This window comes from Halichoerus grypus, chromosome 7 (assembly GCF_964656455.1).
Source record: "Halichoerus grypus chromosome 7, mHalGry1.hap1.1, whole genome shotgun sequence".
In the NCBI taxonomy this organism is placed as follows: Eukaryota; Metazoa; Chordata; class Mammalia; order Carnivora; family Phocidae; genus Halichoerus; species Halichoerus grypus.
In genome coordinates this window covers 154,393,870-154,421,207 of record NC_135718.1, presented here as the reverse complement: position 1 = coordinate 154,421,207, position 27,338 = coordinate 154,393,870, and the positions used below count along the sequence as shown (strand labels likewise).

Below are 27,338 nucleotides of genomic sequence, written 5' to 3'. Positions count from 1 at the left end.
TTCGTGGGGGTCCAGGTCTTTAATTTTCCCTGCTTTATCTTTTCTTTTCTTTTTTTTTTTAAACAATCAAATGGGCAGAAAATGGCTGGGGCTGGTGGGCACTGGGGGTCCACTGGAAAACCCCCAAATTCACGCTGAGGCTTCAGTCATGGTTGCTGAGGTGGGGATGAGGTCAAGGTTCACAGAGATTTCCCAACTCACCCCACAACATGTTTTCCAAACGGCTGGAGGAGAGGTCAGAGTAGGTCCCCCGTTACTGCAGATGAGGGGACGCCGTTCCCCCCCACCCCTCAAGCTCTTCTGATAAGCAGAAATAGAAGGCTGTGATTTCTAATTGCCTACAATCATCTCTTAAAAATACAAAACACGTGCAGCTGGCTTTGGTACAAAAAAGAAAACAACAACAAAAAACATTCTGGTCCCGTGGGCTTTCCCCTCACCCCCCAACAGAGCCATCGTGGCCCCCTCGACCTCTACTCCATCGCCTCCGACTCCGGGGAGCCAGGCTGTCTCCCTGGGGCCTCCAGGGAGGATGGAGAGAAGGGAGAACAGCAGTTAGCGGGGAGGGGGGGGCACGGCCCCGCCCGCAGCCCTTCCGGAAGGGTCTGGTGGCGCAGCAGCCTCTCCCCAAAGACGGTGTTGCTGGGGAGGGGTGTCGGGGCTAGAACCCAGCAGCCGCGGGGTTAAGTCTGATAAACCCCAGTAGTGTTACAGGACAAGGCCCCCGATCCCTATGGCTTGGTTCCCGTGTCCCTGGTCCTCTAAATCGCCCCACTCCCTGTGTAACTAATAAACAATAAATAAATAAATTTTCCTAAAGTAGAGGGAAGAAGGCATGAAAACGTGGCATCTGTGGTGTAGCTCCCGGATGCCAGCAGGGGCCCTGTGGCCCAAGCCCTCCAGCTTCCCGGGGCCCCAGGGTCCGAGGAGCCCAAGAGCTGGCAGGGGGTCAGCAGTTCTTTTGAATGTTCCCTCGCCATTGGCAGGCTGCAGTCCCCAAAGTCTGCGTCCCTCGCTGTGTTCTTCCTGGGGGCACCGGACGGCGGAGGGGCCCCCTTAGCTCTCTGAAGCCACAGGCTCCCCGTCGCGACTCTCGATCTCCTCCGGGATGTCCTGCATTCGGGTGAAGTCTGAAGGGGGACGGGCAGAGTTAGCGGGACAGCGCGGCTCCCCGAGCAGCTGCACCCCCGCACCAACAGGGCCCAGCGCCGCCGAGCTGCCGGGCGGCGGGTGAGGCCCCTGCCTGCTCTGTGTCCTTCCCACGACAGAAGGTACCCTGCGGCTAGGAACATACGAATGTAAGGCGCACTAGCTTTGGGTTATTTTGTATTTCTTGAATCTACTATGAGAACTTTGACAGTCTTAAAAATTTCTTTTCCTGGGCGCCTGGGTGGCTCAGTTGGTTAAGCGACTGCCTTCGGCTCAGGTCATGATCCTGGAGTCCCGGGATCGAGTCCCGCATCGGGCTCCCTGCTCAGCGAGGAGCCTGCTTCTCCCTCTGACCCTCCCCACTCTCATGCTCTCTGTCTCTCATTCTCTCTCTCGCAAATAAATAAAATCTTTAAAAAAAAAAAAAATTCTTTTCCTTAGAAATCTACATTTAGGGGCGCCTGGGTGGCTCAGTCGGTGAAGCGGCTGCCTTCGGCTCAGGTCATGGTCCCGGGGTCCCGGGATCGAGCCCCGCATCGGGCCCCCTGCTCCGCGGGAAGCCCGCTTCTCCCTCTCCCACTCCCCCTGCTCCTGTTCCTTCTCTCGCTGTCTCTCTCTCTGACAAATAAAATAAAATCTTAAAAAAAAAAACAACAACCGACATCTACTTGCAAAGGTCGGCATCACAGACTTACTGGAGCGGCTCCCACTTTCTTTGCTTCCCGGGGCGCTCGGCTGCCCGCGCGGCATCGGGAAAGGCAGGAAGTGCGTCCCGTGCGCCCCGCGCCACACTTAGAGCGTGCGGCAGCCCTCGGCGGTGACTGCGGCCCCCTCAGCGCCCCCTGCACCAGCACACAGCCGAGGGCGGCAGCCCCCGCGCTCGGGCGCCTCACCTCGCGGACTGTGCGGCGGGGACAGGCGGCTGCCCCCCTCCTCCTCGCTGCCCGTGTCCGCGTCGCTGCTGTCCTGCAGCCGCTCCTCGGGGCTGCCCAGCTCCTGTCTCTCCCGGTCCTCAAAGGGTCGATGGACAGAGCGAATGGTCACAGACAAATCCAGGCGGTCGTGGCCTCGGCTGGGCTGTGACGGGCCGGCAGGAGAGGCAGCGGGCCAGGGAGTGAGCTCAGCCGGGCGCCCGCCGCCTCCGCCCGCTCCCCAGCCGCCGCCCGGCGCTCCGGGCGCAAACCCCGCCCCCCAGCCCGGCGCCCGAGCCTCCTTACCTGCGGGGGCGTGAAGCTCAGGTACAGGGCGTCGCCCGCAGGGAGGCTGCGGCGCCGCGGGTCCAGGGGCCTGCGGGCCCAGGGGGCCTCCGCCGGGGGCGGCTCGCTCTGGCCCAGGGCGGCCAGCTGCCTGCGGGCCTCCTCGGCCTCCCGCTCCAGCCGCGCGCGGGCCTGCTCGCTGTCGCGGAGCCGGGCCTCCAGGCTGCCGGCCTCGGTGGCCCGCTCCTCGCCCAGCCGCCGGCAGCGCCGCAGCTCGTCCTGCAGCAGAGCGTGTTGCCGCTGCAGGAGCGCCAGCTCGGTGGCCTGCTTGTCCGGCGCCGCGGGGGCGGGCGCGCCTCGGCCGGCCTCTCCGTCCCGAGAGTTGGCGCGGGCCAGCTTGTCCCGCCGCTCGGGGCCCTCGGGGAGCCGCGCCTCCATCAGCGTGTCCTGCTGCGCCACGGCCGCCTGGGGGCGTCAGGGGCACCGACAGGTGCGTCACAACGCGGGCTCCGGCGAGCCCCACCGGGAGGGCCCCGGAGGCGCGGGACCAGGCAGCCCGCTCTCCCCTGCCCTGCCCGCTCTCCCCTCCCCTGCCCGCTCTCCCCTGCCCTGCGCGCTCTCCCCTCCCCTGCCCGCTCTCCCCTGCCCTGCCCGCTCTCCCCTCCCCTGCGCGCTCTCCCCTGCCCTACCCGCTCTCTCCTCCTCTGCCCGCTCTCCCCTCCCCTGCGCGCTCTCTCCTGCCCTGCCCGCTCTCCCCTGCCCTGCCCGCTCTCTCCTGCCCTGCCCGCTCTCCCCTGCCCTGCCCGCTCTCCCCTCCCCTGCGCGCTCTCCCCTGCCCTACCCGCTCTCTCCTCCTCTGCCCGCTCTCCCCTCCCCTGCGCGCTCTCTCCTGCCCTGCCCGCTCTCCCCTGCCCTGCCCGCTCTCTCCTGCCCTGCCCGCTCTCCCCTGCCCTGCCCGCTCTCCCCTCCCCTGCCCGCTCTCCCCTGCCCTGCCCGCTCTCCCCTCCCCTGCGCGCTCTCCCCTGCCCTACCCGCTCTCTCCTCCTCTGCCCGCTCTCCCCTCCCCTGCGCGCTCTCTCCTGCCCTGCCCGCTCTCCCCTGCCCTGCCCGCTCTCTCCTGCCCTGCCCGCTCTCCCCTGCCCTGCCCGCTCTCCCCTCCCCTGCGCGCTCTCCCCTGCCCTACCCGCTCTCTCCTCCTCTGCCCGCTCTCCCCTCCCCTGCGCGCTCTCTCCTGCCCTGCCCGCTCTCCCCTGCCCTGCCCGCTCTCTCCTGCCCTGCCCGCTCTCTCCTCCCCTGCCCGCTCTCCCCTGCCCTGCCCGCTCTCTCCTGCCCTGCGCGCTCTCTCCTGCCCTGCCCGCTCTCTCCTGCCCTGCCCGCTCTCCCCTCCCCTGCGCGCTCTCCCCTGCCCTGCCCGCTCTCTCCTCCCCTGCCCGCTCTCTCCTGCCCTGCCCGCTCTCCCCTCCCCTGCCCGCTCTCCCCTCCCCTGCCCGCTCTCTCCTCTGCCCGCTCTCCCCTCCCCTGCGCGCTCTCTCCTCCCCTGCCCGCTCTCCCCTGCCCTGCCCGCTCTCTCCTGCCCTGCCCGCTCTCCCCTCCCCTGCCCGCTCTCCCCTCCTCTGCCCGCTCTCCCCTCCCCTGCGCGCTCTCCCCTGCCCTACCCGCTCTCTCCTCCTCTGCCCGCTCTCCCCTCCCCTGCGCGCTCTCTCCTGCCCTGCCCGCTCTCCCCTGCCCTGCCCGCTCTCTCCTGCCCTGCCCGCTCTCCCCTGCCCTGCCCGCTCTCTCCTGCCCTGCCCGCTCTCTCCTCCCCTGCCCGCTCTCCCCTGCCCTGCCCGCTCTCTCCTGCCCTGCGCGCTCTCTCCTGCCCTGCCCGCTCTCTCCTGCCCTGCCCGCTCTCCCCTCCCCTGCGCGCTCTCCCCTGCCCTGCCCGCTCTCTCCTCCCCTGCCCGCTCTCTCCTGCCCTGCCCGCTCTCCCCTCCCCTGCCCGCTCTCCCCTCCCCTGCCCGCTCTCTCCTCTGCCCGCTCTCCCCTCCCCTGCGCGCTCTCTCCTCCCCTGCCCGCTCTCCCCTGCCCTGCCCGCTCTCTCCTGCCCTGCCCGCTCTCCCCTCCCCTGCCCGCTCTCCCCTCCTCTGCCCGCTCTCCCCTCCCCTGCGCGCTCTCTCCTCCCCTGCCCGCTCTCCCCTGCCCTGCCCGCTCTCTCCTGCCCTGCCCGCTCTCCCCTCCCCTGCCCGCTCTCCCCTCCCCTGCGCGCTCTCCCCTGCCCTGCCCGCTCTCCCCTCCCCTGCCCGCTCTCCCCTGCCCTGCCCGCTCTCCCCTGCCCTGCCCGCTCTCCCCTGCCCTGCCCGCTCTCTCCTCCCCTGCGCGCTCTCTCCTCCCCTGCCCGCTCTCCCCTCCCCTGCCCGCTCTCCCCTGCCCTGCCCGCTCTCTCCTCCCCTGCCCGCTCTCCCCTGCCCTGCCCGCTCTCTCCTGCCCTGCGCGCTCTCTCCTGCCCTGCCCGCTCTCTCCTGCCCTGCGCGCTCTCTCCTGCCCTGCCCGCTCTCTCCTCCCCTGCCCGCTCTCTCCTGCCCTGCCCGCTCTCCCCTCCCCTGCCCGCTCTCCCCTCCCCTGCCCGCTCTCTCCTCCCCTGCCCGCTCTCCCCTGCCCTGCGCGCTCTCTCCTCCCCTGCCCGCTCTCCCCTGCCCTGCCCGCTCTCTCCTGCCCTGCCCGCTCTCCCCTCCCCTGCCCGCTCTCCCCTCCCCTGCGCGCTCTCCCCTGCCCTGCCCGCTCTCCCCTCCCCTGCCCGCTCTCTCCTGCCCTGCCCGCTCTCCCCTCCCCTGCCCGCTCTCTCCTCCCCTGCCCACTCTCCCCTCCCCTGCGCGCTCTCTCCTCCCCTGCCCGCTCTCCCCTGCCCTGCGCGCTCTCTCCTCCCCTGCGCGCTCTCTCCTGCCCTGCCCGCTCTCCCCTCCCCTGCCCGCTCTCCCCTCCCCTGCGCGCTCTCTCCTCCCCTGCCCGCTCTCCCCTGCCCTGCCCGCTCTCCCCTCCCCTGCGCGCTCTCTCCTGCCCTGCCCGCTCTCTCCTCCCCTGCCCGCTCTCCCCTGCCCTGCGCGCTCTCTCCTCCCCTGCCCGCTCTCCCCTGCCCTGCCCGCTCTCCCCTGCCCTGCCCGCTCTCTCCTCCCCTGCGCGCTCTCTCCTCCCCTGCCCGCTCTCCCCTCCCCTGCCCGCTCTCCCCTGCCCTGCCCGCTCTCTCCTCCCCTGCCCGCTCTCCCCTGCCCTGCCCGCTCTCTCCTGCCCTGCGCGCTCTCTCCTGCCCTGCCCGCTCTCTCCTGCCCTGCCCGCTCTCCCCTCCCCTGCGCGCTCTCCCCTGCCCTGCCCGCTCTCTCCTCCCCTGCCCGCTCTCTCCTGCCCTGCCCGCTCTCCCCTCCCCTGCCCGCTCTCCCCTCCCCTGCCCGCTCTCTCCTCCTCTGCCCGCTCTCCCCTCCCCTGCGCGCTCTCTCCTCCCCTACCCGCTCTCCCCTGCCCTGCCCGCTCTCTCCTGCCCTGCCCGCTCTCCCCTCCCCTGCCCGCTCTCCCCTCCCCTGCGCGCTCTCCCCTGCCCTGCCCGCTCTCCCCTCCCCTGCCCGCTCTCTCCTGCCCTGCCCGCTCTCCCCTCCCCTGCCCGCTCTCTCCTCCTCTGCCCGCTCTCCCCTCCCCTGCGCGCTCTCTCCTCCCCTGCCCGCTCTCCCCTGCCCTGCCCGCTCTCTCCTGCCCTGCCCGCTCTCCCCTGCCCTGCCCGCTCTCCCCTGCCCTGCCCGCTCTCTCCTCCCCTGCGCGCTCTCTCCTCCCCTGCCCGCTCTCCCCTGCCCTGCCCGCTCTCTCCTCCCCTGCCCGCTCTCCCCTGCCCTGCCCGCTCTCTCCTGCCCTGCGCGCTCTCTCCTGCCCTGCCCGCTCTCTCCTGCCCTGCCCGCTCTCCCCTCCCCTGCCCGCTCTCCCCTCCCCTGCGCGCTCTCCCCTGCCCTGCCCGCTCTCTCCTCCCCTGCCCGCTCTCTCCTCCCCTGCCCGCTCTCCCCTCCCCTGCGCGCTCTCTCCTCCCCTGCCCGCTCTCCCCTGCCCTGCCCGCTCTCTCTGCCCTGCCCGCTCTCTCCTCCCCTGCCCGCTCTCCCCTGCCCTGCCTGCTCTCTCCTCCCCTGCGCGCTCTCCCCTGCCCTGCCCGCTCTCCCCTGCCCTGCCCGCTCTCCCCTGCCCTGCGCGCTCTCTCCTCCCCTGCCCGCTTTCTCCTCCCCTGCCCGCTCTCCCCTCCCCTGCGCGCTCTCTCCTGCCCTGCCCGCTCTCCCCTGCCCTGCCCGCTCTCCCCTGCCCTGCGCGCTCTCTCCTCCCCTGCCCGCTTTCTCCTCCCCTGCCCGCTCTCCCCTCCCCTGCCCGCTCTCCCCTCCCCTGCGCGCTCTCTCCTGCCCTGCCCGCTCTCCCCTCCCCTGCGCGCTCTCTCCTGCCCTGCCCGCTCTCCCCTGCCCTGCCCGCTCTCTCCTGCCCTGCCCGCTCTCTCCTCCCCTGCCCGCTCTCCCCTCCCCTGCGCGCTCTCTCCTGCCCTGCCCGCTCTCTCCTCCCCTGCCCGCTCTCCCCTGCCCTGCGCGCTCTCTCCTCCCCTGCCCGCTTTCTCCTCCCCTGCCCGCTCTCCCCTCCCCTGCCCGCTCTCCCCTCCCCTGCGCGCTCTCTCCTGCCCTGCCCGCTCTCCCCTCCCCTGCGCGCTCTCTCCTGCCCTGCCCGCTCTCTCCTCCTCTGCCCGCTCTCCCCTCCCCTGCGCGCTCTCTCCTGCCCTGCCCACTCTCTCCTCCCCTGCCCGTGCTGGCGCTGGCCCCGCTCACCTGGAGGCCGTGCAGAAGTCCATAGAGATTGACCAATCGCTGTAACGCTTCCTGAGGACAGAGAGGGTGGGGACAGGGCCCAAGCTTCAGGATGGGAGCGCTGCCCAGAAGGTGACCAAATGTGGGTTTAGGGACAGCAAGCCCCCAGACACTCTCAGATGTTGACTCTCCCCAACACCACCCCACACCGGGCCCCGATTTCTCAGCCACAACACCCTCCCTTTCAGTCGGCTACACCAGCGGGTTCCCACCTCACCTCCTGGGGGGCTCTCAGCTGATTTCCATTCCGGTCCTGCAGAGAGAGGCAAGGATGGGGGAGTCGCAGGCGCCCGTCCCCCACAGCTCTGTGTCGGGGTCCACAGGCCAGCTGCCCCTTCCCGCCCTCTCGCGAGCCCTGGTACCTCTAGCAGACCCACCTTCTGGCTGGAGTCTGAGTCGGTTCTGCAGAGCTCAATCGAGCCATTGAAGGTTCTGGGCTCACCATCTGTGGAGAAGGGAAAGGACAGGCTGAGCTCACGTCCTCAGGGCCTGGCCCCTCCCTCCCACCCACCACCGTGGCCCCAGCCCAGGCACTCACTGGCAGTGACCCCAGGACTCGTGCTACCGCCGCCATCCGGGTCCACGGGCAAGGCTGGTTCCCGGGGTGTCAGGAGCAGTTCTACTCCAGGCCCCACCAGGAGGTCTTTCAGACCCTCCACTACGGGGAAGGGGGGAGGTAAGCCCAGGAGCCACAAGGAACCCTGCAGGGAACGGCAGGGCGCCTTCCACCCAAGCCACGCGTAACAGTCAGGCGCCCAGGGGCCCTCACTCATACCACCCCCCACAGGGCAGAGGTCACTGAAGGGCGCCGAAGGGGCAGCACAAACGTATGCAGGACAAGGCGTCAAACAGTAGCAAGGACTGTGCCTCCCCCGCCCCCCCCACCTTCCCCACACCTGGTGCCCCAGGGAGTGTATGGACACTGGGGCTGTGTGTGTCCACGTGTAGTCACGTGTCCCTATTCTGTGAGGCCAAGTGGATGGCCCTGGACTCCTCCTTCGGGGCTCCCTCACCCTCACGGATGGCATCCTGCAGCAGCCGCTCGCCACGGGGGGACTCCAGGGACTCGGAGCGGAAAAGGCCCCTGGGTAGGGCGGGCAGGGTCAACCCACCACCATCCTCCTCCACCTGGAAATGGGTCATCTCGGCGAACAGCCCGACCTTCTCCTGCAGCAGCTCAACCAGGGCCTGGTCTTTCTGTTGCAGCTCCACTGTGGATACGGGACAGGTGAGCACACGGTGGAGGGGGGGCAGGGTGGTGTTATGGGGGGGCGCAGCCAGAGAGCCGTGCTGGAAGGGCGGCCCAAGGGCCTGGGGGCCACAGCTGGGCTGAGCGTAGTACTTAATTCTGGGTTTTTGGCATTTACAAAAAAGAAAACACTTTTTTTGGGAAAAGTAATACATGAACTTTCTTTTTTTTTAAGTAGGCTCCATGCCCAACATGGGGCTCAAACGCACGACCCCGAGATCAAGAGTCACAGGCTCTACTCACGGAGCCAGCCAGGCGCCCCTGGACTTTTATTTTAAAAGCAAAACTAACATGATCTGTGGCCAGAACTGCAGATGCCCACCACTTTCATTCTCCCATCTTCCTTTAATTGGAGAGTCCATACAAATTTCATCTGGGCACGTGGCTGCCCAATTAAACCTGACCTGCAGCTAGACATTGCCATGGGACTAAACTGTGGTCAACGGACATGACTGTCTCTCCGGATTGGCCCTTAAAAGAAAAGGGTATAGAGGCACCTGGCTGGCTCAGTCAGTGGAGCGTGCGACTCTTGATCTTGGGGTTGTGAGTTTGAGCCCCACCTTGGGTGTACAGACTACTTAAAAATAAAATCTTAAGGGGCACCTTGCGGGCTTAGTCAATAGAGCATGCGACTCTTGATCTCAGAGTCATGAGTTCAGGCCCCACATGTAATATGTTTTATATTTATAAATATAAAATATAAATTATATATATATATAGAAATAAAATAAAATACAATCTTTAAAAAAGAAAAAAAAAAAGGGTATAAACTCTCCCTGTTCCCTTCCACCTCCCTGCTAGCTGGGATGCAGATGTGATAGCAGGAGCTAGGGTAGCCACTTTGGACAGGGAGGTGGGGAATCTTTATGATGAAGATGGCAGAGGTGTACCGACTACCCTGAACTTCCCACTTGTGGACTATAGAGAAACGATCTTCTACCTTGTTTAAGAAACTGATTTTTGTTGGTCTTTTTGTATAGCAGTTAGTTCATACTCTAATAAAAGTAAAAAAAGTAGATTAATGTCTCAACCCTGGTCTTCCCAGCTCTCCTTCTGGAGATACTACACACACACACACACCTACCACATGTGACACATACCCTATCCCCATTATTTTTACACCAGGGGTAGCACACACCCTATGTTGTGTTAAACCTTGCTCTTTTTTCTTCACAGTACATCCTGGTTATGGGTCTGCATCAGCCCTCCCCAGCACGGGCACATTTCAACCAGTTCCATCGTATTCCATCGTATTCCATCGCGGGGATGTATTATAAATTACTTAAAGAGCTCTGTGGGTGGACTCACTCTTGATTCGGCGCAGGTAAGCCTCGTGCTCTGTCTCAATCAGGGGGAAGTCCTCTCTGGATGGGCATCTAGAGAGGTCACAGGTTGGGTGGGGTTGAGAGATCAGGAATCAGCCTCCTTCCTGAACATGCTCGGTGCCTCCCTGTAAGACTCACCAGCCCCAAGCCCTGGCTTCACTCACTCCCGACCCCCTGCTTTTCTTCACACCCATCATCCGAATTTCCCGGTGCGTGTGCCTCTCCACGGGCCACCTGCGGGGGTTGCACCGCAAGGACGGTCACTACAGCCTCGGCGCGAAGCAAACTGGGCCCAGATCCAGGCCCCACTATTCACCCGGTGGTAGCCCTCTATTTCTCATCTGAAAAATGGGTATGATATCATTCTTCCTCACTGGCTTTTTTTTTGTCAGAATTAAATGAAAAAAACATAACAATGCTTTGAACATGGCAGAAGCTTGATACATCGATTACAGAGTATTAATTATAATTTTCACAATGACAGACATTAATACTGTTAACAGAGAGGCCCCCATGGATCTACTGCCAATAGGACAGGTATTTGGCATGGTTTTCCTAGAACAGGCAAGGTCATACTTTGGCATGCATTTCTGAAAAATTTGTTCAAAAGTCTAAACTGCAGAAGTAAAAAAAAAAAGTTTACATGTTACAAAGTGGAGAAAATCCATTTCTAAAAGATAAAAAAATTGACAAATATCCTGATTGAGTTTCTTTTTTTTGGCATAATCTTCAAGAATCCGTTTTGAACGCTCTACACGCATTTTCCTTTTTTCATCAAAAGAGACACACAGTCGAGGGCCTCAAATCCTACCTACGTGCCCCAGAAGCTGGAGGTTGGCTGCCTTAGCATACGGAACGGTTTCCTTCTTGCCTCGACCATGGGGGTTTCGCGCTAGTCTTAATGACTTCATTCCCTTGTTCATTTGTTTTTAGAAAATAACGGTAAAATGCAATATGATCCAAGTAACTGCCCACTGCCTACAGCCCGAGGTGTTCCTGTCCATGAGAGTGCCCTGCTGGTCGGCAGGCGAGCCACCATGGGATGGCTCCAAGCGTCCCTTTGCTTGCCAGCTCACACTCCTGAGAGGTGCTCGGGGTTGTCGCGGCATGAAACACACAGGTTATGCCGGCCCAGATGACCTCTCCTGCCCCGGGCCACCGTGCTCCTCCCCCAGCCCCTGCCTCCCCCTCTGAACCCTGGGTTCTTTCCCCAGGGAGTGCTGTGGCCTGGGGCCCTAAGCTGCAGGATCCCGGAGGCCATGCACACTCACACGCGCACGCTCTGCTGAATGACTCGGATCCAGGTGCTCCGGTCATCCCGGGATGCCGTGTGGACCTCATACATCTCAGGGGGTGTGGCGCTGATCAGAAACATCCCTTTCTCCTGGTTGGCGATGTCTCGCACAATTAGATTCTGCAGTGATACCACCGAGGGCTTGTCCTGCAGGTCAGAAAGGAAAGACTCAGCCTGGGAGCCCTGACCTGGGGTATCTGGGTCTTCAGTCTATCTGCAGTGCCCGAAGGACTGAAGAGACTACCTGCAATATAAATTTAGAGCCCCGGCATTGGTGCGGCCAGAGGGCACTTGGGAGCACATGTGACCTGACAAGTTAACTGACATTAAGGTTTATCAGGGCACCCAGCTGGCTCGGGCGGGAGAGCGTGCGACTCTGTCCCCGGCCTCTCTTCCCTCTTGATCTCGGGGTTGTTCAAGCTCCACGTTGGGGGTAGAGATTACTAAAAAAAATAAATAAACTTAGGGGCGCCTAGGTGGCTCAATCGGTTAAGCGTCTGCCTTCAGCTCAGGTCATGATCCCAGGGTCCTGGGATCGAGCCCCGCATCGGCTCCCTGCTCAGTGGGGAGTCTGCTTCTCCCTCTGCTGCTCCCCTGCTCGTGCTCTCCCTCTCTCTCAAATGAATAAGTCTTTAATAACAATAATAATAATAATAATAAATAAATAAATAAACTTTAAAAAACACACACATTAAAAAAAAACCTTTAAGGTTCACTTTCCTCATCGACAAACAGGGGATCATAGTGGGCCTTCCTCGGTGTGGAAGTGCCCGCACACAGCGTTAGCTGTTTTTATTCCTCCCAATATTGTAGCAACGGTTACACTCCTCGCCAGTTGGCTCTGGGGGATTCTCGGGTTCTTTCTGGCGTGGGCAGAAAAGCAAGCAGAGCCCGTGACACTTGTCTGTGCTGAGAAAGGAGGAGGAAAATCTCACCAGGGCGGGAAAGATGTACTTCTGGTCCTTCTCCTGCAGAAACAGCAGCACGTCTGTCATCAGCAGCATCAGGACGTCTGGCGGGAGAGTGGCCAGCATCAGAGGCCCGGCAGCCGCCTGCCTCGTTCTCAGGGGCCAGGCCTGACGACTCTGTCCCCGGCCTCTGTTCCCTCTGGCTGCTTCCTCCTCCGTTTGCAGCCGCCCACCTGCCCGTTCCTACAGCTCAGAAATGCCACGGGGAGAGGTGCCTGTGCCCACATCAAACAGCTTCTTGGCTGGAGGAGACTGGAGGGGGTCACCGGAGCATCCGAGGAAAACCCTCTTCACCCAGCTGAGGCCGTTTCTTAACCGGGGGACCACAGACCCCAAGCGTGTCCACTGCTGGGTCTCGGGGGCTCTGCAAACCTCCCAAAGTTGCGTAATTTTACGTAGTAATATAACACGCACATGTATTTTTCCCGGTGAAAGGGTCCAGAATTTTTGTGAGAGTAAAAAGCATTCCCAGAGCAGGAGGGGCCGCCCTTTAAATGCCATGCCTCGCAGCTGACAGAAGGGCTTTCTGGCGACCTGACCTGAAACCCCCTGCCCGCACCTCCCGGTGCTCAGGAGGCAGGGGACAGTCAGGCTTCACAGCCATCCCTCCCACAGCTGAATAATCCCACCCCCCCTCGACCCCAGAGGCCTCCTTCACCGTCCTTCTCTGCCCCACCTTCCAGCCGCTCTGCTCCTGAGTCCCGCACTTTAACACTGGGGGGGACACGGACAAAAGGTCAAGTCCCTAAAACCCAGAGGTCACAGTCAAGAAAACACATGCTCACCCTTTGACCTTGGAGATCTTACTAAACTGTGGGCACACAGAGGGGAGGGCTTTTGCTAAATGCTTCAGAAATAAAGCTCTCCAGCCTTGCTATTTTTAACCCCCACGGTTTATATTCTTAGCTGCTGTGTGGGAGGGATGGGAAAGAGAGAAAGGGATGAAGGAAGGCGCCGGTAAAGCACTGCCATCCCCCAGGCCATGGAGGGGGGATTTCATGACATGGGACGGCGGGCTCAGGCAGCCTCAGGCAGCCTCAGGCCTGGGGAGCAGTTTCACTCTGGCCCTCATTCCTCACACCCAAAGCCGAGGCCTGCTACTCTCTTGGCCTTGCTTTAGGTAGGAAAGACATGGCCAGTGCGATCTGGGGAGAGAGGCCGGGAAAGTGGGCCCCCCGCCCTGGCCCCCTCTGCTCTTTTCTCTCTTCTCCATCCTGCCTGTCCTTCGCCGGCTCAGTTCCCTGCCCTGGGCCTTCCTGGCTGTCTTCCCGAAGCCCACTCTGCAGCCCTGCGAGCTGCCCCACTCTGGTCCCCTGGTCCTGGAGTTTCTCTGTCTTCCTCATCAAACTCGTAGCTCTCTGGGCACGCAAGGACTCATCCTGACAGGGAAGCCCTGTGTGGCCCATGCAGTGAAATACAGAATTCGGACTTTGCTGCAACAGAGAGCTGCATTTCCCTGCCCCTGGGCCCCAGATGTCGGGCTGCAGAGAGAGGGCCCACAGGATGGATGCCCCTCCCTCTCTACATCTGGCGCTGGGCTCCCGCCTGGCCCGCCACACTGACCGCTGACCTTTGAAGCGGCCAGTTGCTGTCTTCCAGAGCAGGCAACCATCATGGATAAGCTTGCGCCGCAGAAGCTCCTCTCGGCCGAACGGGCCCTTGCCAGGCACTGGGGCCTGGGCCCGAGGGTCCATACGGTGGTAGATCTCCTGCAGGCGGGCTCCCTTCTCCAGCTCGTGCACATCCTGGTCCACATTGGACAGCAGCTCCTTCACCAGCCCCAGTGCTGTGGTTAGGTCCTGGCGCTCCTCCTCCGTCCCTGTGCCGAGGGCCAGCATGAGGCCCAGCCAGTCCACTTCCATCCCGCCCCAGTTCCCACGGTGTCCGGATCCCATCGTCAGAGGTGGCCCCGGGCTCCACGGCTGACCCTGTCCTTTCCCTGGGTCACCTTTCCTCACCCCAGAGAGCCCTCCCCGCACAGCCATGCCCGGCCGGCCCCCTCACCGTGGGAGTGCTGCAGGATCCGGTTGATGAGCACCGGGTACTTGGTGATGCGCTGGGTCACCAGCAGGATGCACTCTTGTACCCCATGCCGCTTGAGCACGGCCGAGCGGGTCACCTTCTACAAGGGCAGAGGTGGGGCTCAGGGCCAGCGTGGGGCCAGGGGCGGGGTGCACGGCAAAGAACACGGCCCTTGGAGCCTAAGCTCTGGTGACGGCCCTAACTTGGCTGTTGACCTCCCGCTGGCTTGGGTGACCGCATCTGGAAATGGGGAGCACTGTGCCCCGGGTTTACTACGAGGACCAACCAGACAAAGAAGTGAACAGGGATTATCGCTCGCTCGGAGGGATTATTGTTGACAAGTGCCACAGGGGTTGGTGGGAACCTGGCCTTCTGGTGGCGGCAGCCGCCACGCCCCCCGAGAAAGAGGAGGCGGGGTTTGGGCCACTAGGGGTGGCTCTGGGCGCGAGTCCTGCAGAGGTCCACTCACCCGGATGAACTGCTGAAACCTCTTGTCGCGGGCATACAGCTCCTTATAAAGCTTTAAGGCCTTGGTGTGGCGGCTGCAGAACTCCGAGTAGGTCTTACGCATCTGCTCCGCACTGGGACCTGAGAACTAGCAGTCGGGGTGCCGGGCTGGGTCAGCATGTCCCTCCAAGCCACACCCTACCCCCGGGACCCCCTCCGGCCTCCTGCCTCACCAGCTCCCGCCTCCGCCCCCAGACTCCGATCACACCTTTGCCCTTGGGTCCGGCCTCACCTGGGTGATGAGCAGGTCACCCAAGCGATGGATGACGAAGTTGCGGGTGCTTCCGGGGCACAGGGCCTGGCGTCGGCGCTCTAGCAGCTGGCTGAGGAAGCGCGTGTGGATGTCACTGAGCTCATCCGCGCAAGGGAACAGCCCCTGCACCAGCCCCGGCTCTAGCTGCAGCTCTTCCAGCATCCCCGTGCGGAAGAGGCGGGTCATGATCTTCAGGGTCCGCACGTGGCGCAGCTCCGTCTGGATGAGTTCTGTGGGGCGACAGCTCGTTGGACCCGACTGTGGCTTGGCCACACTGGTCGGCTCGGCGGGGGCCTCAGGGCTCGTGGGAGGTTCCTAAGTTCCCTTCCAGGCTGACATTCTGCATGGGTATGGTCTTAGATGATTCTTTAATCATGTTTTCTCTTTACGTTCTGCCATCTCAGGCTGTAAGCTGTTTGGGGCAAGAACCACGTGTCCCCTCACGTCCAGATTTCCCACATGGTGCCAGGCGTGGAAAAGGCCGGGAGCAAAGGCGGAGAACCGACTTGAAGGAAGGGGTAAAGATGGGGCCTGGGAGACCAAGAGCCCCAAAAGGTGGGGGCCTTATGGCAACTCGTGGGCTGGAGGCAGGGGTCTTGGAGGGGGGAGCCCTGGCTGGAGGAAGGTCACAGACAACTGGCCCTGGTAGCAAGAGCAGCATGGGGGGTCTGGGCTCACCGTAGATGACATCCTGCTGCTTCATCACCTCCTTCTTCTGCTGCTGCAGGAAGCTGCTGTCCACGGCCAAGCTCCACGAGTCGGCTGCGAAGTCCCTCTCGTCTGTCTCAAAGTCACTCATCAGCTCACTGTAGAGCACCTCTGCACCTGGACGTCAGCAGGGCCCACGGCTGAGCCCGACTCTGCTCACTGGGTCCCGCCCCGCCCCCCGCAGGCCTCCCCGGGCCGGCCGTCACCTTCATCCATGAGGGACTCCACGGACAGGGCTCGGTTCCGCATGTTGAGGGAGTCTGTGGACTGGGACAGGATTCGGCGCAGCCCCAGGGGGGACTCGTCACTGAAGTGTCTGAGGGAAGAGAGCCTGTGTCACCCCAATGCGGGGGACAGACCCCTCCCCAGATGGGGAACCGAGGCTGGGGTCTGAGGGGCACGCACCCTGAGTCCTCCTTCCCTGTCGATGGTTCTGAGCTCAGGAACAGGAATGACCCCCCAGGCCTCCTGGTCCCCACTGTCTGCCCCCCCGGCTGTCCCTTCCCCAAGCAGAGGCTCACCCAGCAATGTTGGTGGTGGAGACACTCTTGGCTAGTGACAAGGAGGAGCGGCCGCGGCGGGAACCTAGCAGGGATTGCCGGAAGCTGTCGGAGGGGTAGATGGCAGAGCTTGGCCGCTCCCGGGGGGTGGCTGGAGGGGGGACAGCGAGCAGGCAAACGTCAACGCTGCTGCTTCCCGCGATCCAGGCCTCCCAGGTTCGTGGACTGGAAATGAGGCCTCCTCTGCCACCCCAACCCCGCCGGGCCACTAGTCGAGGAAAGTCGAGGAAAGGTCACGGTAGCGCCACCTCGCACTCGTGCGCTTCTTCTAACGCGCTCCTGTCTCATCTTGTCCCCGAAACAAGCCTATGAGCACACTGAAGCTCAGAAAGTTAGGGGACTCGTCCAGGGTGACTCAGCTGGTGGCGGAGGAGGGACTCAGACTCCGCTCATTGTGCGGCACCGGTCAGCAGTGTGCGCGCTCGGTCGGCCAGCCAACCCTAGCCTCACCCCCGCGGGAATTCTGCCCTGCCCCCCCCCCCCCCCAGAGGCTGGACATCCCTGAGGGGCCACCATGCACTTCCAACCGAGGGGGGAGGGTGCCATGCGGGGAACGACCTGCGGGGGGCAGCAGAGCCCGCAGGCTGAGAGGCCTGGGGTCCCCGCCGGGGTCTCCTGCGCGCCCCCGCGACTCACTCTTACTGCGGAGGGAAACGGACTGCAGGGCGGTGTTGTTCTTCAGCAGGGCGGCTTTCTGCTGCTGTGGGACGGAGCAAAAGAGACACCAGGGACAGTTGTCGCCAATGGTCTCCCCCACGGGCTGGGGCAGGAGCTGGGCGGCCAGCCCCTCGGGAGAGAGCCGGCACCGTGGCCACGGGCATGAGGGTGGCCGAGCCCAGCGCCAGGGGATGTGTCCGGAGCAGCGGGCCAGCCGTGGGCCCGAGGCCCGGGGTGCAGGGTGTGGGCCCACACAGTGAGGCACGCGGGTGAGGGCGAACGGCTCGCTCACCGCCTGGTCCCCAGCCCGCCGCCCACCGCCCGCCGCCTCACCTTCTGCTTGACCTTGGTGCAGTTGGCCAGCGTGTCTTTACAGCGGTTGTGGATGGTCACGTTGCAGGCTGGGAGGGCGGGGGAGAGAGGGTGAGGGGGGCCGGGCGGCACAGGACGGGGCACACCCACGTGCACACACCAGTCTGCCCCTGGCCACGCCCTCTGGGACGCCCCTCTCCCCGGCCCTCCCCACGCCTCCTCCTCCCCCTTCCTTCCAGCAGGAAATCAGGCGAGGGGCAGAGGAGGCCATCCTGACTCATTGGTGACCTAAGGGGTGGCCCGGAGGGAAGAAGGGGTTCCTGGCTGCCAGAGACGAGCTCAAGGAGCACAGGGGTGGTTGAGAGTGACAGATGGAAGAGGACGCCCACGGGACAGAAGCAGGCGCAGAGCAGCTGGGGTGGGGGCCAGGGGCAGGGGGGCGGTTCGCACCCCCGGAGCACCTAGCACGTGGCCCACAGTTACTTGATCCTAACAACCCTTTGGGGGTCGATTCAAGGATCTTCATTTTACAGATGAGGGGCCCGCCGCCTGGAGAGCTCAGACACCCCCCAGCCCCCCCACCAGAGGCCAGGCAGCTAGTGGTGCAGCCGGGACTGAAACCCCGGCATGGCTGCGTCCGGAGGCCAGACCCTTGCTGCTGGGCCACACGTGCGCCCACGAACTGTGGCCAGGCCTAAGCAATTCAAAGGCTGCTGGACCCGGCGCTGGAGCAGGGACAGACCCTGCCACGTCCTTCCCCAGAGCCTCCTGGCCTTCCCCGCGGCTCGGCTCTGACCCCTACCTTTCCCCCTTTCCAGGCCCGGGGCAAACCCACAGCCCCCACACTCTGTCCACCATGGGGTAGGAGAGGAGGAGTGGCCAGGCCTTGGCAGTGGGGCGACTGGCTGTCCCTGTCCCCAACGGGCCTCGCCCTCTCCCTCTCCTGCTCCCTCCACCAAGTGCAACAACAGGAAACCCTGCGACTCCTGCAGACAATACCCAGCAGCAGGCTCACTTCCACAAATACAAGGCGGGCAGGGTGGGGTGAAGGGGAGGACTGGGGGGGCTGGGGCTGCCCCACTCCCCTAGAGCTCCCTTCTACCCCCAGCGCTTTCCACCTGCTCTCTAAATAGCGCTTGCCGCCTGCCTCCCCGGTTCCCCTGGCAACAAGCTTCCCGCTGGGGAGCTCTGTCAGGTCTTGGGGGATCCAGCCTGGGGTTCCCTCCTCATCCTCCTAACTCTGAGATGGGTCGTGAGGAAGCAGGGAGACCTCCCTGGCTCTCCAGCTGCGCAGGGACCGAGAGCCGGAGCGCCCCGGTCGCAGACCTCAGGGGGCCACAGGCTGGGGGGCAGGGGCCTTCTGTGCGGGCAGGCCGGCATCCTAGGGAAGGAAGACTGCCCTGCTCGGACTCCTAAATACAGGGCTGGCCTCCGAGGTAGGCGAAGGTCAGGAGCTCCGACCGCTACCCCCCAACGCACACATTCCTGCTGTTCTCCCTCTTTCTCACGGTCTGTCTGTCACACTGGGAATCTGAGACAGAGGGTCCTAATCCCATCCTCTACTCCAAACTGCAGAGACAAGCATTTCAGGCTCCACCCAGTCAAGAGAAAGGGAGGGGCAAGGGGACCCTCGAGTCCTGACCTTCCAGTTCTGCCCAGGAAGACAGGCAGAACCAGGTGCAAGGCCGCGGCCGGCCACCGCCCCCCCTCCACCAGCAGGACATTCCTGATCCTTCTCCAAGCAGTTCCCCTAACCCTCAGCAGCTGCTCCGGAGCCGGGGGACACCCAGCGGACAACAGCTGCAAGGGGCGCCACCCCAGCCCCCCCTCCCCTGACTCCCCTACAGCCCTGCTGTGCCCCATGGAGGGAGGAAAGGGAGCGAAGGATCAAGCATCTGGCCCGGGGCGCCGCTGGGGCTCCAAGAGAGTGACCCTACGGATCCAGGGCAGAAAGGACAGATGGCAAGGTTAGGGTCAGTGGGCACCGAGTCAGAGTGCCATTCAGGATGCACACAACCTACTTGGGCAGATGAGGGCCTCCTTGGCCGTGATGCTCTTGTTACACGCATAGCACATGGTCATGCCCGAGACGGAGATGGTGGTGAAGAGGTGCCCGTTGGTGTAGCGGGCATCCTTGGCTTCCTTCATCTTCTCCTTTTCCCGGGTCTGTGGAAGGGGTGGGAGAGACAGGAAGTGAGGCTGAAGATGCCAGCGCCCGGGCTGTCCAGAGACAGGCGGAGGGCAGAGGCCAGGGGGTGATGCCGGAAAGACACCCCTTCCCAAAGAAGGGCCGCCGCGGGGTGTCAGAGGCGGCTGTCCGAGGGGGCCCGGGCCGCCCCTGACCTACCTGGCCCCGGCGGCTCGGCTGCCTCCTGTGGGCACTCATCTCCCCGGCTCTAGCCCGCCGTCCTCCCTGCACCTCCCAGCCCTGCTCTGCTCGCCCCCAGGCTGCTGTAGGCTCTCCTCGGAGCTGGGGGAAGATGCGCAGAGAGGAGGGGGAGCGGGCGAGGCAGAGGGTGCCAGCTCACCAGCGCTTTCAGATCTAGGGGAGTTAGCTGCTCTTATAACCATGACAACGGGTGTTGGAGCCGGGCTCCGCAGTCACAGTGGGGGGGCCAGAGAGCCCCTCAGTAGACCGGCCGGAATGCCTCTGTTGCCACCCCCAACCCAGGGTCAGGATCCCAAACCGCCAGGGCCCCTATGGGAGGCTGGACCTGGCTTTGGTCTCTCCGAGGAAGGAAACTCAGCCCACGGGTCTCCTTCCTTCCGGCAGGAAGTCTGACTTGTATTCCTCATGCTACCCTCAGAAACCCGGGTGAGCTCCCACTCCTCCCGCTCACCCGGCTCACCCAGCTCCCATCCCGAGTCCTTTCTGGCCTCTACCCTCTGTCCTCCGGCTGCAACACCCTTCTTTGGGCTCCAGCCTCCAGCAAGAGGGGGCACAGAGTACCCCAGAACCTCAGAGGCTGGGGGTCCCCATCCCTGCCACCCCGGCAGCTAGCTGTGGGTCAAGTCATTTCCCCCCCCTCTTCTCTGTCCCCCAAGAGCCTGAGAGGGCGTGGGATGCCCTTCTTCCCACCTACTCCAGGACCTTCCTCGGCAGTCACCTCAGACCCTTGACGTCCCCCCCCGAGAGGGTAACCAACAGAACAGGGCTGGCAAGAACACTCCCCACCCCCTGGACTTCCGAGCTTCCCAGGAACAGAGCGGGTGGAGACTGCTGATGCTGAGGGCAGGAGCCCCAGGGTGGGGGACACTGGCTGGGGCCCTGGGGAGAGCCCTCGGCCTGGGCCTGACTTGGCTCCCCCACACGAGCAGCTGAGAGGCTGGTGGGGAAAACCACACTGCGCTGGTGCTAGGCGGGCACTCTGTGCTCCGGGCAGAAAAGGGAAGTATGCAGAAGCTGAGTCAACAGCGCGGGGGCCAGAGGGCGCTGGGCCACAGTGCCCTGAGGTCTCTGGGCCGGGAGGGGGGGGGCGCGGCGGGGGGTGGGGGGAGGTCCTCTCTCCCCTGGCTCCAGGCAGAAGCTCAGAAGCTCCAGGTTTGTCTGCTGATAAGCAAAGCCTGGAGGTCTTAGGGTCTTTCCCCACTTCCATCGCCTACTTCTCCCCTCTCCTCCTCCTCTTCCTATTTCCTAGTCTCCTCCCCTCCCCTCTGCCTTCCCCTTCTCACCTCCTCCCCCAGTGGCTTCCCTTACTGCCCATGGCCTCTCCCTCCTGACCTCCCCCCTACAGCCCACTCCCTCCTCCCCGCCCCAGGCCTGGTTAGGGAAGCCCAGCCTTCCAGCCCCAGCCTCCAGTGTTCCGGGCCTCCTTCCTTCTACTCTGGTACCTACCTATCTGGCCACTAGAAAATTCTCCCTTTGGTCTAACTTCCATCTGTCTTGTTCCAAATTATAGCTCCTTAGAAGATCAAATCCCCTTCTGAATGACGGGGGACCTCAATGACCAGGTCCCAAGGTCTCTCCTCACTGCCACAGCCCCTCTGTGCTGCACTCCCAGCCTTCTCTAGGACGCAAATAACTCGGAGCTCTCACTATGCTTGCATTGGAAGCATCGGACCAGCCAACATGGAAAAGAACACGTCTGGGTCAGGGTGAACTCCAGAAGGGAGGTGCTGGAGATCGGCCCTAGCTGCTCCAAGTCCCCCCTCCCTCCGCCCTCGGGTCTCTGCCCTCCAGGCCCTCGGCCTCCTGAAGACTCACCTGGGAAAGAGGTGGGAGGAGGAGGGAGGGCGGGGGCAGCCAGAGCAGAGTGTCTCGGGCCCTTCCCTCCCTGCTGTCGATGGCCCACAGAAGACCCTGGGGCTCTGGGCCCAGTCTCCCCTGCTCCCCACACTCAGCCTCTCGCTGAGGGACCCCCCCGCAGCCGCAGCAGCAGCACGCCCCACCTCGGCCACTGCCCAGCAGCCACGGCCCTGGCACTGCCTAGCGCTATTGTCCCTGCGCAGTCTGTGCCTGCCCCAGCGCCCGGCCGGGAGGATGGATGGACGCAGGGCCGGCCACGGGGGTGGGGGGGGGGGGCTGCTCCCGAGATGCAGTGAATGGGCTTTGCTTGGTTCTGTCCTACTGTCTTCCAGGCATTCTTAAGATGGTCCCGCTGGTCTCCTACGTACCTGCCCACCTGCAGGACAGCACTTCACCTCCATGCCCCAACCCCCGCAGCGAGACACGGGCCTGATGCCCAATCCACACCGGCCACCCCCACCACTCTGAAGCCCTTCCTGCCCAGTTCAGTCCTGTCCTGCCCAGCCGGCGTCCAGACACTCCTGCTCACAGGGCCTCACGGAAGCTTCTCCAGCTGCATCAGGAAGCGGTGAGGAGGGCGTTCAAAAGCACCTGGCTCGGCAGCCTATACAACAGGCAGTCGGCGTGCTCTTGGGAGGGAAGGCAGGATGGGGGGAGGACGGACGAGGGACACAGGGTCCCAGCAGCACCCTCGCCCTGCGCCATTAAAACCCCGTCTCCCCGTCTCACTCCTCCTCTGCTTTCTATGAGCTTAGGCCCTGGAGGGTTTCCTCCGGAGGCCAGAAGACGCCAACCCAAGCCTTCCTGCCATTGTCCTTCTAGATGTTGGTCACTTTGGGGAAAGAAATTCGGGTGAAGGGCAGAGGGCACTGTAGCTGGCGGCCCAAAAGCTCCGGGGCAGAGGCAGTCTGCCCCCTAATCAGCACCTTGCCTCCCATGTGAGAAACATGGGGAAGGTAATGCCAAAGCCTGGCTTCCTGGGCTCCCCGGCGGGCAGCAGGGATGGCAGAGCCCCCCCAGGAGGGCCAGTGCCAGTCCCCGCAAGGCCCAAGCGCTCAGCGGTACCTGCTCCTCCTCAGGGACGTCCACACCAAGACCGCGGGGGGAGTCACGAGGTGCTCAGAATCACCTCTGCTCCTGCCGAAACTCGCAGCAGCCCCTTCCCCAAGATGCTGAGGCCTCTGCCCGGTGACCAGAGGGCCCCCGAGGGTCCCACTGGGGTTGCACTGCGATTCAAGTCACCTGCGGCTCAGCCCCTGACCAGCAGGGGTGCAGTCATAGGCTGCGAAGGGCCCTGAGTCCTGGGATGAGCTTTGGGCTGGGAACTGGGGGGGGACAGTGGGTCCCTGGCCCAGGACTGAGAAGAGGGCTTGGGATGGCCTCAGCCAGGCTCTGCTCCTGCGTCAGCTTCCAGGGACAAGATGAAGGCAGCAGGCCAAGGAGAAGGTGGCCAAACGGAAACGCTAGCGCCGAAGCCAGAAACATAACACAAAAAGCCACCACTGAACACACAAAGGCACTTAATAAATACTCGCCTGATGAATGAGGATGAGCCCCAGACAATGGGGGTGGGTGCACTGGCAGGCAGAAGAGGGGCACTAAAGGCCATGGGGAATAAAATCAGGCCAGGGGCCCTGAGACCCAGGCATCCTGGCCCCCAGCCTGCCCCCTGCCCGGCCACACCTGTCAGGTCAGGAGAGAGACAGCAGAGGGGAGGGGGGAGGGCGAACAGACGGGCATTTGTGCCGGCGAACAATAGCTACCAGGACTCCCTGCCCTCCTGGCACAGGGCAGGCCGGCTGGCTTGGGAGGGGGCAGCTGCTGCCGGCACCCCTCCCCCAGGAGACACAAACAAACCCAGAAGGGTCCAGGCAGCTCCTCTCGTCCATTTCTCTTACCAGCTCCAGGCGCCCTGACCAATCTGCTCGCTCAGGCTCCTAATCAGCCCTCAAACCAGACACGGAGGCTCAACATGGAACTACTTCCAGAAAGCACGAGCCCCTAATCTGGTGACCACCACTCAGAACAGTGACCCGGAGCATCTGGGGACAGACACACATACCGGACACAGGTCCCACGCGTGCATGGGAGTCACACATTCACATCTGTCCCCTCCCGGATCCAAGGTCGGTCCAGGCCCCTCTCTCAATCCTCTGCTGAGCCCAGTCGGCCCTTCCCCAGACATAAGCAACCCTCTGCAGCACTCAGTGACTTGCCCCCCTCAGCTCCGTCCCAAACCTCCATGGCCCCCAGCATCTCTTCCTGTGCCCCTACAAGCTTCAACCTCCTAGGGACCCCCAGTTCCTGCAAAACTTCCTGGCAAACTGCTAGGCCTGCCAACCCCTCCCTGCTCACCCACCCCTCCTCTCCGGCTCCGCTCCTCTCCCAGTCTGTCCTGCACACAAAGCCAGCCACCTCTCCTTACTCAGAACAAAGAAATCGCCTCTCCCTCTCTCCCACTCCACCTGCCCCACACACTCCAGGGTCGGGGTCCTGGAGACTCCACGGGGACCCCAGCCTCCGGAGCCATCCTGGAGGCGCCTGCCAACCCTGCTCCTAGACAGGAAAGGACCCTTTGTTCTGAGAGATGTGAAGGTTAGGATTTGGGGGGGGGGGAAGAGCCGGGGGCCAGAGGGAAAGGGGCCTGTGGGGTTTGGACCTGGGAAGGTAGGAAGCAGAGCAGAGAGAATGAGGAGTGGAGAGGAAGGGGTGACAAGATGAGAAGTGTGGGGAGGGGGCCACACAGCCTTGGTGAGGATGGGGAGAAGGGCTATGCTCCCCCCAAATTTCTCCTTCTCTAAGGAGGCTCCCGGGTGTCAGGCAAGGAATGTGCCAGGGGCGTGGGCCCAGGGCTTGGTCTGACCCATCCCTCCAAATAGGTAGCAGGGGAGACCATCTTCCTCAAATAATCTCATTTCCAGCAGGGCCCCCTCTACTTCCCACCACAGTATAAAAAGAAAGGAGACAGCTGGTGTGCTGGGGGAGGGGGAGGGGGGATCCAAGGTTTGTTGGCCAAGCACCAACTCCCCCCTTCTGTAACCACAGCTTTCCGGAGGCGGCCCTCCCCTTCCGACCAACCCAAACCGACAACCACCCTCCTCCAGCGGCGCTTTGCCCTCAGATCCACCCACTCAGCCCCCCCAACCCCCCACTCCCCAAACCAAGGCCGGCTGGACAGAAAGAGCCAAGCTTCCGGAGTCCCGGGCCCCCCACCACTAAAAAGACCAAGGCATGAGGACCCAGGTATCTGGCCCCCCACCTCCTCCCAATGAAAAAAGACCCCAGTATCTACCCTCCCAGAGCCCCTCTCTACACCCCTCTCCAGGTCTGCCCCCCACAGCTCCCTCTTGGCTTTCCTTTTTAGGGTGGAACCAAATTTCCGTGGTTTCAAAAAACCTCTCCGCCCCCCCCCCCCCTCCGGGCTCTACTCCAGGGTCTCAGCTCAAACGGTTGAAAAATAAACAGACTTTCAGGGCTGGGGCCTGGCCCGGGCAGGGGTGAGGGAGCCCAAGCAGAGCAGCCAGGCTGCCGCCCACGGCTCCAGCGTACTTCCTGTCTTAGGCCCTACTCAAATCCCTAGTTGCTTTCCTGTTGGCACAATCTCATCCCAGCCCCTGAAGGAAAAGTTCCAGGATGGAATCTCTCCCAACTTAGCCTCAAGACAGGTAGCCAGGCTAGGAGCTAGGAGGGAGGTGTGGGGAGAGCTTTCCACCATCTTCCAGGGCCCCCGAAGGGTACTGCCCCTTTCCGGGAGAACAGTGGTGGTGACAAGCACAGGCAGGGACCCGGGGCAGGGCACGGGGGTCAGAGGGAAGCCAGAGATTAAACCAGCCGTTGTTGGGGTCCTGGCCCTCCTGATGACGGGTAGTGTGGGTGCCCCGGCGGCTGGGAGGTGCCCTCCGCATGCACCAGCGCTCCCAGCTCTAACTTGTGCACCTACACCTCATTTCCTGGGGTCTGGGGTGTGCAGAGGTCATGGCCTTTGACAGTGGGCCTGGGTACAAAGAAGGCATAAAGGATACTTGGGAAGGAGTGAGGGCCAAGGATAATTATCCCCCAGGCTCTGGAAATGGTAGGTGAATGGGTCCCAAGACGAAGCGATGAGAGCGGGGAAGAGGAGGAGGGTCAGAGGCAAAGTGCCGGCGGGCGGGTCAGCCTAAGGTTTCACGCCGGGAGAACAGGGTGCTCGGAAGCCGGCGGGCCAGACAGGGTCGGGGACCTGAGACCCCCTGTTCCAGAAACAGGTGTGCTCAGGGCCCCTAAGGGCGGAGGAAAGTGTCCCAGCGACACAAAGACCTCTGCTCCCGGAGCCTGAGGGTGACGGCTCGGGGAGGAAGTGCGCGGTCCCTCCGCCGTCCCGACCCCAGCCACCCGCCCACCCGAGGGGAGAAGTGAATCACAGCTGGAAAGTCCATTTGCTGGGGGAGGAGGGGCTGACTTTTGTCTCCGGGGCGGGGAGGGGGGGGCCGCGGCGGCGGGGCAGGCGGGAGGAACCGGGAAACCGGCCCTCCCGGGCCCTGCGCCGAATGACGGGGACAAAGGGGGCCGACCACGCCGGCGACCGCGGGGCGCGGGGCCCCGGGCCGAGGGGTGCCCACCCGACCACACGCGCGCCTCCCTCCTCCCGCCCGGCCCCTGCCCGGAGCAACTTTCTTCCCGGGCTGCAGGGCCGGGCGGGGGCTGGGGGGGCGACGCGGCGCGATCGGTGCGCCCCCGGGCCCCGGCACTCCCCCCCACCTCCTACCCCGGCCCGGCCGCCCCGAGCCCACCTTGCTCGCCAGCTCCCGGCTCCGCTCGGTCCGCGCGCGCGTGAGCGACTCGATCCGAGACATGGTCGGGGCGGCGGCGGCGGGCGGTCCCGGGACAGGAAGGTGGCTCGCGCGCGCGGCCCCGCGCAGTTCCTCAAACGCGAGCCTGCCCGCGGGCCCGGGGGCGGGGGCCCCCGGGCCGGGCCCGGGGCGCTGGCCGCCGCCCGCCCGCCCGCCGCCGCCGCCCCGCCGGCCCCGCGCGCCCTGCCCGCGCCGACCTCGGCCCGGGAGCCCCGCGGCCCCCGCCCCGCGCGCTCTGCAGGGAGCCCCGCCGCCCGCGCTGCCCGCGCCGCCAGGCCCCGCTCGCCGCTGGGGGCAGGGCAGGGGGGAGGGCGGGGAAAACCAGGGGAAGCGAAAGGCTGGTCTTTACCGGGCGAGGAGGCGAGGGTGCGCGCCCGAGAGCTCTCCCACCAGCCCCCCCCGCCCCGCCCCGCTCCGCGGCCGCTCCCGGCCCCGCCCCCCGAGCCCCGCCCCCGAGCCCCGCCCCCTTCTCCGCGGGCTGCGAGGCCGGGGAAGTCCTTCCTTGTGTCTAGCCCCGCTTCGCTTCGTTGCCACTCACGCCGGAGCCAAGAGACTAGACACCGGCCCGCCCCGGTCCGGGGCAGTTGGGGTCTGGCCAGTCTCTCCCCAAGAAGCGGGGTGGAGTGGGGCATTCTTTCGGGGCCCTTTGCCGCAGCCTGAGCCAGCCTCCACCTTCGCTGAGTTTCCTGATGCTCGGAACCCCCCCCCCCCTCCGCGCCACACTAGAACCATTCACATTACAGTTCATTTCTGCCTCTCAGGCTCTCCCATCTCTCTGGAGAGCCTTGGGACAGAGCATCCTGCGTGCGCGCGGTCCTGCCCGCTTCCGGCCCCCGCAGGTGTGCGGGGAGGGGGGAGAGGAGGCCCAGCCCAGAGCCAGGGGCTTCCTGCCCCGGCTGCAGCAGCAGGTTCCCAGCCCAACTCAGCACTCCTGTAGGTGCCAATTTTAGCCTCTGCCACTATTCTGGGCTCCATGCCTCACCACTGGCTGAGCTGGCTGGGCTCCTCACCCCCCAGCACCACTCCCACACCGCTCCTCTAGCCTCCCTCCTGCCTCACAACTCCATCACCTTCTTCGTCACCCGTTCCACTGTTTAGGATCCGTGCGGAGCAAAGACCAGAAACAAGGAGAGGGGACCGACCATTCTAGGCTGGATGGACATTAGAAACAGAAAAGGACTTTCCCAGGGCCAGGAGGGAGGCTGGTTCCTCC

At 64.0% G+C, this 27,338-nt stretch overlaps 1 protein-coding gene across 6 annotated transcripts; it reads right to left on the bottom strand.

The window, feature by feature from the left end:
• Positions 1 to 26,522, bottom strand: ARHGEF2 (Rho/Rac guanine nucleotide exchange factor 2). Of its 6 annotated transcripts, none has more exons than XM_078078549.1 (22): positions 26,475 to 26,522; positions 19,072 to 19,216; positions 17,072 to 17,139; positions 16,718 to 16,781; positions 16,043 to 16,172; positions 15,728 to 15,837; positions 15,492 to 15,638; positions 14,793 to 15,043; positions 14,523 to 14,648; positions 14,036 to 14,153; positions 13,602 to 13,850; positions 11,999 to 12,075; positions 11,041 to 11,210; positions 9,753 to 9,820; positions 8,209 to 8,406; positions 7,734 to 7,853; positions 7,573 to 7,640; positions 7,413 to 7,448; positions 7,157 to 7,207; positions 2,367 to 2,810; positions 2,043 to 2,226; positions 1 to 1,130 (listed from the first exon to the last, which is right to left on the bottom strand). In XM_078078549.1, exons 2-22 carry the CDS (start codon positions 19,196 to 19,198, stop codon positions 1,057 to 1,059), a joined length of 2,880 nt encoding a protein of 959 aa, XP_077934675.1. In that variant the 5' UTR covers positions 19,199 to 19,216; positions 26,475 to 26,522; the 3' UTR covers positions 1 to 1,056. The 6 variants fall into 6 exon arrangements, with proteins under 6 accessions (XP_077934675.1, XP_077934671.1, XP_077934674.1 ...); XM_078078545.1 differs by lacking the exon at positions 26,475 to 26,522 and adding an exon at positions 26,066 to 26,222; XM_078078548.1 differs by lacking the exon at positions 26,475 to 26,522 and adding an exon at positions 26,066 to 26,222 and having other exon boundaries at positions 2,043 to 2,160.
• Positions 26,523 to 27,338: the final 816 nt, after the last annotated feature.

Excerpts from the sequence above, each read along its gene's own strand:
- ARHGEF2 (XM_078078545.1), bottom strand. The coding sequence starts at position 26,128 with ATGTCTCGGATCGAGTCGCTCACGCGCGCGCGGACCGAGCGGAGCCGG. Across the intron at positions 12,076-13,601 it reads AGCAACTGGCCGCTTCAAAG|ACGTCCTGATGCTGCTGATG; the intron begins GTCAGCGGTCAG and ends CTCTCCCGCCAG. Across the intron at positions 7,449-7,572 it reads ACTCAGACTCCAGCCAGAAG|GACCGGAATGGAAATCAGCT; the intron begins GTGGGTCTGCTA and ends CTCTCTCTGCAG.